General features: G+C 37.3%; 1 protein-coding gene across 1 annotated transcript in view; it reads right to left on the reverse strand.

The window, feature by feature from the left end:
- The window catches only part of ESF1 (ESF1 nucleolar pre-rRNA processing protein homolog), a 61,569-nt gene that overhangs the window by 14,773 nt on the left and 34,725 nt on the right, over nt 1-12,071 (reverse strand). The window contains exon 10 of the mRNA XM_001926068.7: nt 1,735-1,856. Within this exon, the coding sequence (XP_001926103.4) occupies nt 1,735-1,856 (122 nt within the window). The remainder of the gene's footprint in view (nt 1-1,734; nt 1,857-12,071) is intronic.

Consider the following 12,071-nt stretch of genomic DNA (forward strand, 5'->3'; position numbering starts at 1 on the left):
GATGACTTAATAACTCTTGAAAGTATTCCACTTCAAAGATATTTTGTTGCCTAAGAGAGGTAGCAAGCATATCAATGGGGCAGGACTCTTACCCCCTTTTCTCATTTTACTATCCGTTTCCAGAAATACTGAGTGTAATAGGAGTAAAAAAATTACTCCAGGAGTTCCCGTCGTGGCGCAGTGGTTAACAAATCCGACTAGGAACCATGAGGTTGCGGGTTCGGTCCCTGCCCTTGCTCAGTGGGTTAACGATCCGGCGTTGCCGTGAGCTGTGGTGTAGGTTGCAGACGCGGCTCGGATTCTGCGTTGCTGTGGCTCTGGCGTAGGCCAGTGTCTACAGCTCCGATTCAACCCCTAGCCTGGGAACCTCCATATGCCGTGGGAGCGGCCCAAGAAATAGCAACAACAACAACAACAACAACAGACAAAAAGACAAAAGACAAAAAAAAAAAAAAAAAAAAAAAAAAAAAATTACTCCATTCATTGCATCATTCAATTTTGTAGCCCACTTTCAACTTTGCAGCTCTTGTATCAAAAATCTTACATGAGAGAGAAATAATACAATACAGCAGAAAGTGAACAAAATACCAGCATTTTTAGCAACATGGATGGACCTAGGAATTATCATGCTAAGTGAAGTCAGCCATACAATGAGACACCAACATCAAATGCTTTCACTGACATGTGGAATTTGAAAGAAGGACAGACTGAACTTCTTTGCAGAACAAATGCTGACTCACAGACATTGAAAAACTTATGGTCTCCGGAGGAGACAGTTTGGGGGGTGGGGTGGAGGGATGTGCTCGGGTTGTGGGATGGAAATCCTGTGTAATTGGATTGTGATGATCATTATACAACTACAGATGTGATAAGGTGAGTAATAAAAAAATAATTAAAAAAAAACACAGCAGAAAGGACAGTGAGGCAAAAGATCTAGATTCTGGTCTCAGCTTGGCCATTAACAACCTGCATATCCTCAGATGAACAATTTTTCTACAGTTATAAATTTTCTACAGCTATAAAGTGTCAGGGTTGGATAAGGACTAATCATTTAAGGTTCTTTCCTCAAGGAGCAAAATTCTGTGATTAGTGGTACCATCTTAAGACAGTGAATGTACTGCTAGGATGTTGCAGTTCAGTGACGAGATAGAGAGTTTTTAGTGGCAAAAACCCTGTGATCTCTGCTATTACTACGGACTCTAACTCTGGAAAAGGTGTTATCCCTGAATGATGGAAGTCAAATCAGATTCTTCAGACAGCATATTGGCACAAAGGAAATATCCTTAATAAAAGGACCTAATGACAATATGATGTAGAAAGATCCAAACAGTAATATTGAAAAGTGAAAAATATAGCTTGAGAAATAGAAATACATAGAAAAAAAATCCCAGCCATGTTGAAAACTTCTATATGTATATATATGGAGGTAAAAATGTCTGTATGTACGTACCTCTCTTCCTCAAGATTACAAAGTAGAAAAAAACTCTTACATCTAGATATCAACTAACCTATGTATTTTATTTGGGTAGCAGGCAAATGTAAAACATTAGAGCACAGCAGTTAAAGTGGCTCTGGGCTTTTATAGGCTTTGTGTATCATTATGTGGCCTTGCAGAAAACACTTAACCTACCCCAGTGAGTAGTTACATTATGAGATAATGGATGCCAAGTACCTGGTACCTTCTGATACTCAGTGGTTGTTCAATAATTATTCAGTCATAATTATCACTGATACCTTTTGTTTCTTTTTCAGTCTTTTTTTCTCTTTCTTCTTCTCTAAAAATTGTTCCCAGGGAGTCAGTTTATCCTTTCCTTCCAATTTGTTTTTGACCATCTCTTCTGCACTTTCTTTAAGGCCTAAAGGGAAAACACAAATAGTTTAGTTTAAAATGTTCTATTTACCAAAAAAGCTAATTTACACATATTTACCAGAGTATCAAGATAAAATCAATACTCCATTGTCACAGACTATTGTAGGATCAACCTATATCAAAGCTATTTCCCAAAAACAACAATAAACCTAACTAAATCAAACAGTTAAACCAACTCAGAAACTAGGTATATGGTCAAGCCACTAAAGAAAATTCCTTCATTTAGGCTCCAACTTCATTTCTCTATACTTAAGAAAAATTCTGGAACAAAATCATCTCAGGGTATGACTACTAATTAATTTCTGGCAACAAAAGGTAAGTAGTCTTTAACATAATTATTTCTGCTTGCTTCTGTTGCTCAAGTAAAAGCATATATTCCCTAGAAACAATGTGACTAACAAAAATTGATTAGTAAGTAATTGTAGTAATCCCTGTTGAAATATCCCAAGAAGAAAAAATTCCTCAAATTTCTCCTCAAGCACTCACTCTGTGAGGCCACATCTTTAAGTTCACAAGGACCATCAAGTTCAGATTCCACTGTGTATGGTTTAAGTTCTTTCAATGTTACTTGCTCCTATAGTTTCTCTCTAAAGATCCTTGTTCTTATATACTGTGGTTCTGGTTCATGCTTCTAGGTGGTTCCTGAAATAACCAGAGTGGGGTGAGAAGAAAGAAAAAGCCCCAAGGCTGATCTATCAGTGCATGAAGACCTCACTACTGCCAAAGTAAGGAACTGTGACCACTATGTTAACCCTTTTGATAATAAAGATGTTTGTTTCATTTTGTAGTATTTTTTGGAGGTCATGGTTTGGTTTGGGGAAAGGGGCCTTAATATTTAGAGGACACAAAATCCACTAAAAAATTTTAATGGCATAATTCAAGAGACGAAGTCAATCCAGATCATCTTCCCAGATACATTCTAAATTCTAAGGAAGTGAAAACCATCCAAAGGATATAATAATTCCTTTTTTCCCTAATTAGTATTCTGAGACTGAGAACATTCAGCATCTTGCCTAAGAACATACATTTAGGAAGCTATACGGCTAGAACTTTAACTCATTATCCTCTATACTATTACCAGATAACATCTACAATATTGGTTTGAAATAAAGAAATGTGGGAGTTCCTGGCGTGGCTCCGTGGTTAACGGACCTGACTAGCATCCATGAGGACACGGGTTCGATCCCTGGCCTTCATCAGTGGGTTAAGGATCTGTCGTTGCTGTGAGCTGTGGTGTGGGTCGAAGACATGGCTTGGATCCCGCGTTGCTGTGGCTGTGGTGTAGGTTGGCAGCTTCAGCTCTGATATGACCCCTAGCCTGGGAAGCTCCATATGCTGTGGGTGCAGCCCTAAAAATACAAAATACAAAACAATATAAACAAACAAAAATGTGTAGCCCATAAATTAAATCTAAAGTTTTATGTTCCTTATCTGCAAAATGAGGTTGGTCTGGATCAGAAGCACAGAAACTCCCTTTTCTCACATATACCTTTTCCCCCTCAAAGAAAATATTTGGTAAAAGTCCAAATACACAAATCAACTAAAAGTTGTGCTTTGGGTCTTAAGCCCCAAACGACAGCACGAAACAGCTGGAACCGATGATCTCTAAGGTTTCTTCTTTGGCTTTTAAGCCAAGACTTAATCTCTACATTTCTATAACTTAGAAAAGTATTAAGGTATAAGTATACTCAAGGTCATGTGGATTTGTTTTTAAGACATACTGCTGACAGGATCTCTGATTTATTGGAGGCCAAATGAGAAACACAACTCTCAATTTAAAAATGTTTCTTATAAGAAAAACACAATTCACTTTACTAAACAGTTTTTAGGATAAATGTGAACTGTATAAAACATGTCCATATCTCTGACTGAATCAACAGTTACATGGCACCTTAGGGCATGTAAACTAGGATTCTCATTTTGGAGAAAGCAGGAAATCCTGACAAAACAAGTTGATTTCAAATAGTAAAATAAAGCAATTTATAGATGATGTCTTGGGTCAGCACACAGTCCACTCTTAAATCCTAAATGCACAGTATTATATTATTAAATATGGTGTTTAAATAATACTCAAGACATTTATCATAATTTCCTCATACATTAAGAAAAATTTTATTACTCCAAAATACTAAATTAAGTAATATATTTAGAGGCCCCCTCCCACCCAAAAGTAATTTTGATCCTTGAAACTTAAAACTCTTCTTCTAGCTTGGCATGATGTTAATAAAGTTCTATGTTATTGTCTCTTTTAGGTGACTAGAACATTGGTTTAATGTGTCTCAATATCTATGAACCAGTCCACATGTGACTGGGTCTTGACATTTCTGGGGAACATGGATACTTTGAGAATTTTATAAAAACTAAGGACTTTCTCTCTCTGAAACACTGTACCGGAAAAACTTTTACACAATGTTCAAAAGCTTATAGATACTCAATGCTCCTTTCTATGTAAGGATCCAAGGGCTACGAGTAAACATTTAGTTTTACGCATTACAGGGGCAAAATAAGTCTAGGGGAAGACAGGAGTCCCTCTCCCACAACTTCAAAAACTTACTGGCATTGACATCTGCAGGTTCTACATCATGGTTTCGCATTACAGTACCAGTGCTATTTTGGACCAGTCAGTTCTGAGCATTGTAGGATGTTTAGCAATATATCGGGGCTATCCACACTAGCTGCCAATAGCCCCAGTCATGAAAATCAAAAATCTCTGCTGACACTGTCAAATGGCCTCTTGGAGAAAAAAATCACCCCTCGTTGAGAACCACTCTTCTAGAGGATGATCAGAAGTCATTTCTGAAAAGAAGTGCTTTTTCCATTATTTGTATCACATAATGTATTATTTCATTTGGTACTTGATTATAATGTCTTTTTTCCACTTTAGAAATTTCAACTGAGTTTGTCTTTTCTTCCAACTAGAACAAAGACAGCTAAAGTCACCTCCTTTTGTATTCCATAATATTTAGCATAGTGCCAGACACAGAGTAAGTACTTAACAAGCACTTAATTGATCTGTCTTGAAGGAGGAATTCTTATTTCAAGCCAACTGTTTGATCTTTCATGTTTGGAACATATTCTCTCCAACAGAAAATGAATCAAAACTTTAGGATCTAAATAAATGGCCTTTATCCCAAAGTGGTTTATGGATTTTTTTTTTAAAAAAAGACCTATAGCTTTAGAATAATTCATGAAACTACCATTCTCAGGAAATACTCTTCTGGTATTTAGTTTGTTTACAGCAATAAAGAAATAGTATCTTCAGTTAAAAACAGTCTATAATTTTTTTGCCTGGCTCTCACTTAATAGACCAAAATAGTAGAATGACAAACACATTGCAATGAATTAACACACTACCACGATAACTTAAAAATGCTTTGTTCTTGCTGTCATCATGAGGTCATTTAAATCTCTTGCCACAGATCACAGTTGTTTATGTTCTAAATTCTTAAAAATATGCCCATCCCAGAAGCTTCTTGGCATATGCACAAGAACATTCTTTAGACAGTTTTAGCCTCATTTGAGAGCAGCCACTATGTGACTGAAAAACAACTTCATTATAAATGTTTTTAGTTTTGTGCAAATTTGTTTTTGTAAAAATTTAAGCATATAGCCAAGGACTGCTGAATTAGTTAAAAATAAAATCAATAATCCTACAAATAAAAGGTGAAAAACTCTTTTAAAGCCAACCATGAATACAGATGACTCAATTACGACAATAATTTAAGTGCTATTCATTCAGAATTATTTTGGCAGTTTGCGTACACATGAAAATACTTTAAAATAGCCTTCGAAATCCACTAAAATAAGAATATACGTTTCTTCTGAGCTTGCTCATCTGAAATTTTGAAAAGTCCTTAAGAGGCAGGATATGAATTACTTAACTAGGTACCATAATTGATTTTGTTTATAAAAATAAAATACACATTTTAAGATTTCTCCTACAGGCTGAAACTAGCACTTTTTATTTACATGAGAACTTAGGATCCATTGAGAATATTTATGAACACTTAAGACAATCTTTATTTATGGTTGTATGTTTAAATGAGACTATGGTAACACTCAATTCCAAAAGTAGCTTTTAAAATGTAACTATCACCACCTGAACCTCCAACTTGGAATTCACTCTGGGTGTAGGGTTTTTAGAGGAAAACCACCAACCATGCCCCAAGGAACACTGACATTAAAGACACCCCTTTAAACTGGCCAGCTTTCCCCAGTGGTGTGGGGAGAGGGAAGGACACATGTACTTATTCTTAGAGCATAACTATCAATAAGTATAACTATCAATCTTTGTAATGAGGAAAATTAGCATCTGAAGTGTTTCTAACTTGGCTCATAATTCAAACTCCTGTAAATTCCAATCTCCTAAAGTCTTACAGTACCATAGTCTTTTATTCTGCACTATTTATCACAGTTGCAATTTTATATTTATTGGTGTGATTTTAAAGATTATTATTAGTGGCTATCTCCCTTACTAGATTGCAAGCTCCATGACAGTAAAGGCCACAGGTTGGTATTCGCCCCCACCAATGAAGGTAACCCTATGGCTCAAGGGCCTAGTATATAGCATACACCTAATAAATGTCTGCTGAATGAATGGAAGTGCAAATGAATGGATAAATGAAACAAATGTGTTCCCAACCTTATAGAGAGGAAGTAACAATTCATGAAATTAAAAAGCAAAATGAAACTAGCCTTGGAAACAACAGTAAATAGCAAATTTTACCAATCAGCCAGACAGAGCCAAGAAATGCTCTTTGTGTGCATTTAGCACTGTTAGAATATTTTTATATCTACCATATGGAAACAATATAGACAGCTATAAAATAAAGATAAAAAGGATAAGAGGGAGTTCCCATTGTGGCTCAGCAGGTTAAGAATCTGATATAGTCTCTGTGAGGATGTGGGTTCAATCCCTGGCCTCACTCAGTGGGTTAGGGATCCAGTGTTGCCTCAAGCTGCGGCACAGGTCTCAGATGAAGCTCGAATCTGGTGTTGCCATGGCTGTGGTATAGGCCAGCAGCTCCAGGTCCGATTCAACCCCTAGCCCAGGAACTTCCCTATGCCGCAGGTATGGCCATAAAAAAGAAAAATAAAATAAAAGTATAGCACAGGTAAGCTACTTAAACTGGGAAAGGCTTCTCACACAACATTTAATTCTATATCTACCCAAATAGTCAATGAGGTATTTGTACAAGATACCCCCAAAGTATGTACTGAATGAATAAGTGTTAGTGCTTTTTGTTGTTGCTGTCTAAAAGCTACTTCAAGTGGGTAGCAACTGTTCTTTTCTTGCCTTAAATTTGAGCTTATCATTCTCTAACCTTTTCTGGGTCTCCTTTTACTCTCCTTTAGAATGATGCCTTCCATTTGCAAGTATATTCATTTTACTGAGCCAAGCTATCCCTGCTTCTCAGACTAAAATGTTCTTAAAAAGGTGACTTCAAATATAAGACATTTGGGCTTCATTAGGGAGCTATTGTTTCCTATATTTGTTGTACTTTATTTGTATGTTTTCTTTGCCTTTCAAGTAGTTTGTGATCACAATGTACATAATAGCAAGCTGTCCTTAATACTAACAGACTAAAATTCTGGCCAAGTCTGATGAAGCCATTCTCTTCTTTAATTTGTGGCAAAGAATACTAAAGAACTATTTGATCTATTGTTATTTTTTACATAAAATGTTAATAGAGAAGGTAGAAAATAAATGAAAACTTGAATGGCTAACACAAAGAAACAAAAGCAATTTTAGGGAATTTAGTCAAAATAAGAAAGCTCAAAAAGAGTCATAATTAGCTCAGAAGCAAGGCGTTTTGCTTGGGGACACACACTAAGATGCTATGGTCTTGTATGGTCCTTGGGTTTCTATGGGCTGCTAAACAAGGAGGCTGGAGACAAAGTTTGGAGCCTCATTATGATGGCAAATTCCATCAGAGACCACCACCATGAAACCAGGATCCCTGAGTAGATGTTGCTCCTTCTCCAACAATTCAGAAGGAACACACGCCTGTTTGGGCTTTGGCGATGGGCAGAACAAAGCAAGTAAAAACATACTTTCCCCCCAGAGATTTAGAACCACTATCCATGGTTCTAAACTATCTGTGTGGCCTCAAACACCCTAGTCCAAAAATTTGGTTTCAATTGTCCTGGATTGGAAGTGCCCTTAGGTACCTGGCAACTACTCTCTAAAAGAAGCACTTTGGACCCAAGTGTTTGAGAATTCCCATAGGTAAAGAAAGATCCAAGAACAATGAGATCACAATCAAAATTCAGTATGAACCAGAGTGAGTAGGAACAAAATAAGTCAATCTACAAAGACTATACATTTTGAAATTATCAGATACAGAGGACAAAATCAGCACATTAAAAAAAAGAGGAAATGAGAGTTCCTGTTGTGGCACAGAGGAAACGAATCCAAATAGGAGCCATGAGGCTGCAGGTTCGATCCCTGGCCTCGCTCAGCAGGTCAAGGATCCAGCATTGCCGTAAGCTGTGATGTAGGTTGCAGACACAGCTCGGATCTGACGTTGTTGTGGCATAGGCTGGCGGCTATAGCTCCAATTAGATCCCTAGCCTGGGAACCTTCATATGCCGTGGGTGCAGCCCTAAAAAGACCAAAAAAAAAAAAAAAAAAAAAAAAAAAAAGGAAATCAAAATATTAGATTATCAAAAGTATAAAACAGATTTTGGGGAAAAAAAACTTCCAGAAATAAAAAGCATAACTAAAATTATTAAGTCAATCAACTTACACAGCAAAATACATAGAAATAAAGACAAAAACTAATGGACTGAAAGACAGAAGAAAATTACCCAGCATGCTGCACAGATTCAAAGACAGATGAGAAGGTACCACACATATCAAATAGGATTTCCAGGAGAGAAAATGAGGAAACGGTAGTGTTTTGAGAGAAAATGATTGAGGAAGTTTTCAGAATTTTTTAAACAAGTGAAAATAAATACTAATCTTCAGGATTCTGGGTATCCAATTTATTCTAGGAAGATTGAAGCTACCAAGCAAAAAAATGACCTAGATATATACCACAGTGAAATCCTATAACACTGAAGTATTTTTAGAAGCCAGGGACAAAAGACAGCACTATGGAACAAGACCAACCCTTTCTTGACAGGGTTCAGAAGTGGGTGGTAAGACAATATCTCCTTTAGTTACACTGGCTTCCTCACCTGTAAACTCGGTCAATAGGAGTCAAGGCGAAGCCTTTTGAGTTCACAGTAAACTGTCCCTTTCCAGATTACGAGGGGACTAGCTTGCTGCATCCATGGCAACAGCAGATACCCTTCCCTCCCCTAATCCTCAACACTCAGAGCTTCACCACCAAAATATGCCTTGGACCCACCAAGAATAATCTCGGTGCCTTTTATCCCTTATTCACTTCAGACACCACAAAAATCCCCTAATCATCAGGTTCCCCCTAATCTTCCATGTTCTAATCCTCAGAAGTAAACTACATCCACTCTTCTGTCACTATCTCCCTCTCCCTTTAATTCCTTACTACCAAATTCTCTGGAATTCATAGTACATTGTCAGTAAAACTCAACTATTGTATCTCTGAACTTTTATCTTCTTGTGGGCTAACTGAAACCTGGCTTTTCCCTGAAGATACTGCACAAGGCAGCACCTCCAAGTGTTTGTTGCTGTTGGTGGTGGTGTTTGTTTTCTTCACAGAGCCCTCACACCAACTGGCCTAGAGAGAGCGTAGGCATGGGGTTGATAGTGCTCTTTATCCAGTTTTTAGAAGTCTGTTACTGGTCCAGGTTAGGCAGAGTACTGACTGACCAATAAAACAGAGAGACAACCAACAGATGCACAGAGTTTTGAAACTTTGGTGTCTGACAGGGGTAATGTGTCTGATTACTGGAGGAAAGGACAGATTATTCAATAAATGGAAGAGGATAAAAAAGATTTTCCAGGGGAGTTCCCATCTTGGCACAGTGGAAACGATTCTGACTAGGAATCATAAGGTTGCAGGTTCGATCCCTGGCCTCGCTCAGTGGGTTAAGGATCCGGCATTGCCGTGAGCTATAGTGTAGGTTGCAGACACAGATCCCGCGTTGCTGTGGCTGTGGCATAGGCCGACGGCTACAGTTCCAATTCGAGCTCTAGCCTGGGAACCTCCATATGCCGCAGGTGCAGCCCTGAAAAAAAAAAAAAAAAGACAAAAAAAAAAAAATTTTCCGTGTAGAAGAAGTTAAAATTGGATTTCCTACCTTACAGTACACAGCCCTCCCCCCCAAAAAAACCCACAGTCCTGATGAATCAAAGACTTAAAAGTCAAAAAATCCTAAACCTTCCTGTCTTTAGTAGAAAAGAAATGTGCACAATGGTCTTGACTGAATAGACGAGGATTTCCTAAAATAAAACAAGAAAGTACTAACTATAAAAGAAAAAATTAACTCAACAATATTAAAATCAAGAATTTCTGTTCACTGAACAAGACCTTCATGGGTAAAGCATTTCCAGAATTCACCATAGCAAACACCTAAGAACAACCCAATTGTGTATCCAATGGGAGAATAGATATGAATATTGTGGTATACAGCAGTCAAATGAATGAGCTACAGTTATGCAAATTATGGATAAATATTAGCAATACAATATTGAGTGAACCAAGAATCAGTTCCAAAGGATACAAACCCAATCCCCACCAATGAGATACAGTTCATATACCATACAATTCACCCACTGAAAGAATACAATTCAATGGTTTTTAGTATATTTGCATGCAACCATCACCACAGTCAATTTTAGAACATTTTTTTCTCCAAAAGAAACCGTATCTGTCTCCCCAGCAGGTTCCTCCCCTCACCCCCCAACCACTAATTTATTTCTTATCTCTATATATTTGCCTGTTCCGGATATTCCATATAAAATATGTGGACTTTTGTGACTGGCTTTTTTCACTTAGCATATTTTCAAGGTTCACCCAATTTACAGCATATATAAGTATTTCATTCCTTTTTATCCACCCACATTCTTTAGGAATACTTATAAATGAGATGAAAATATATATAATTGATAGCAAAGAAGTGAATGGTGGTTATTCTTAGATATAGGGAAGCAAGGGAGATCAAATACACAAACTGTAATGAGATACCATTACTTACATACTCACTGGCAAAAAAAAATCACCTGACTATCAATTAATGGTGAGGATAAAAAGCTGTGGGAATTCACACTACTGGTTAGAGTAAAATGCTACAAGCACCTGGGGAAACAATTTGGCATGTTAATGTAATTGTGAGCATGCTATACAGCCAAGAAATTCTACATATATTCAAGAGATTCTATATATATACCTAAGTGAAAATTCCAAAATTTTTCACAAAGACTGTATTTATTAAAAACTACAAATAGCTAGCAATAGAAGAAACATATTGTGATGTATCTATAACGGAATTTTATGTAGCAGTGAAAATTAATGGACCATGTCTTCACATATGGATTATGGATAACTTTCAAAAACAGAATGTTAATAGCAAAAGGCAACTGACAGAAGAATACAGAGAGGCTACTTTTATAACCTTCAAAATTAATAAAAGCATATATAGATTTATAGGGATGTTTAGGGATGTGTGCATATGTGATAAAACTATTACACAGAAAAGGGGAATGACTAACATGAAATATGGTTTCATAGATTTTTCTAGTAGAGCAAGGAAGAGGGTATAATGGAGGAGTCTTATAGGCGACTACAGCCATTGGTAATGTTCTTTCTTTTTTTTTAGGGCCACCCCTGCGGCATATGGAAGTTCCCAGGCTGGGGGTTAAATTGGAGCTGCAGCTGCAGGCCTACGCCATGGCCACAGCCACGCCAGATCCAAATGCCATCTGTGACCTACATCACAGCTTGTGGCAACGCTGGATCCTTAACCCACTGAGCGAGGCCAGCAATTGAACCCACATCCTCATGTATATTAGTTGGGTTCTTAACCTACTGAGCCACATGGGAATTCCAGTGTTTCTTAAGCTGGGTGCACAAGTGTTCATTTTATTCTTTTTCTTTAAACTGAAAATATACATTGTGTTTACCTTTTGCATCTATATTCCTCTTGTTCACTCTGTGACAACTGTGTGCTAAACTGGCTTTCACTGCCTTTTGTCATTTAGTCTCCATCAAAATAATAGGCATTTAAACTCAGATTTTCTGCTACAAGCCCTCCATGCTCTTTCCATGATACAGTA

The sequence above is a fragment of the Sus scrofa genome, chromosome 17 (assembly GCF_054392235.1).
Source record: "Sus scrofa isolate SSC_HxYL_T2T_F1_AM1 chromosome 17, Sscrofa_HxYL_maternal_Yorkshire_Landrace_v2.0, whole genome shotgun sequence".
Classification (NCBI taxonomy): Eukaryota; Metazoa; Chordata; class Mammalia; order Artiodactyla; family Suidae; genus Sus; species Sus scrofa.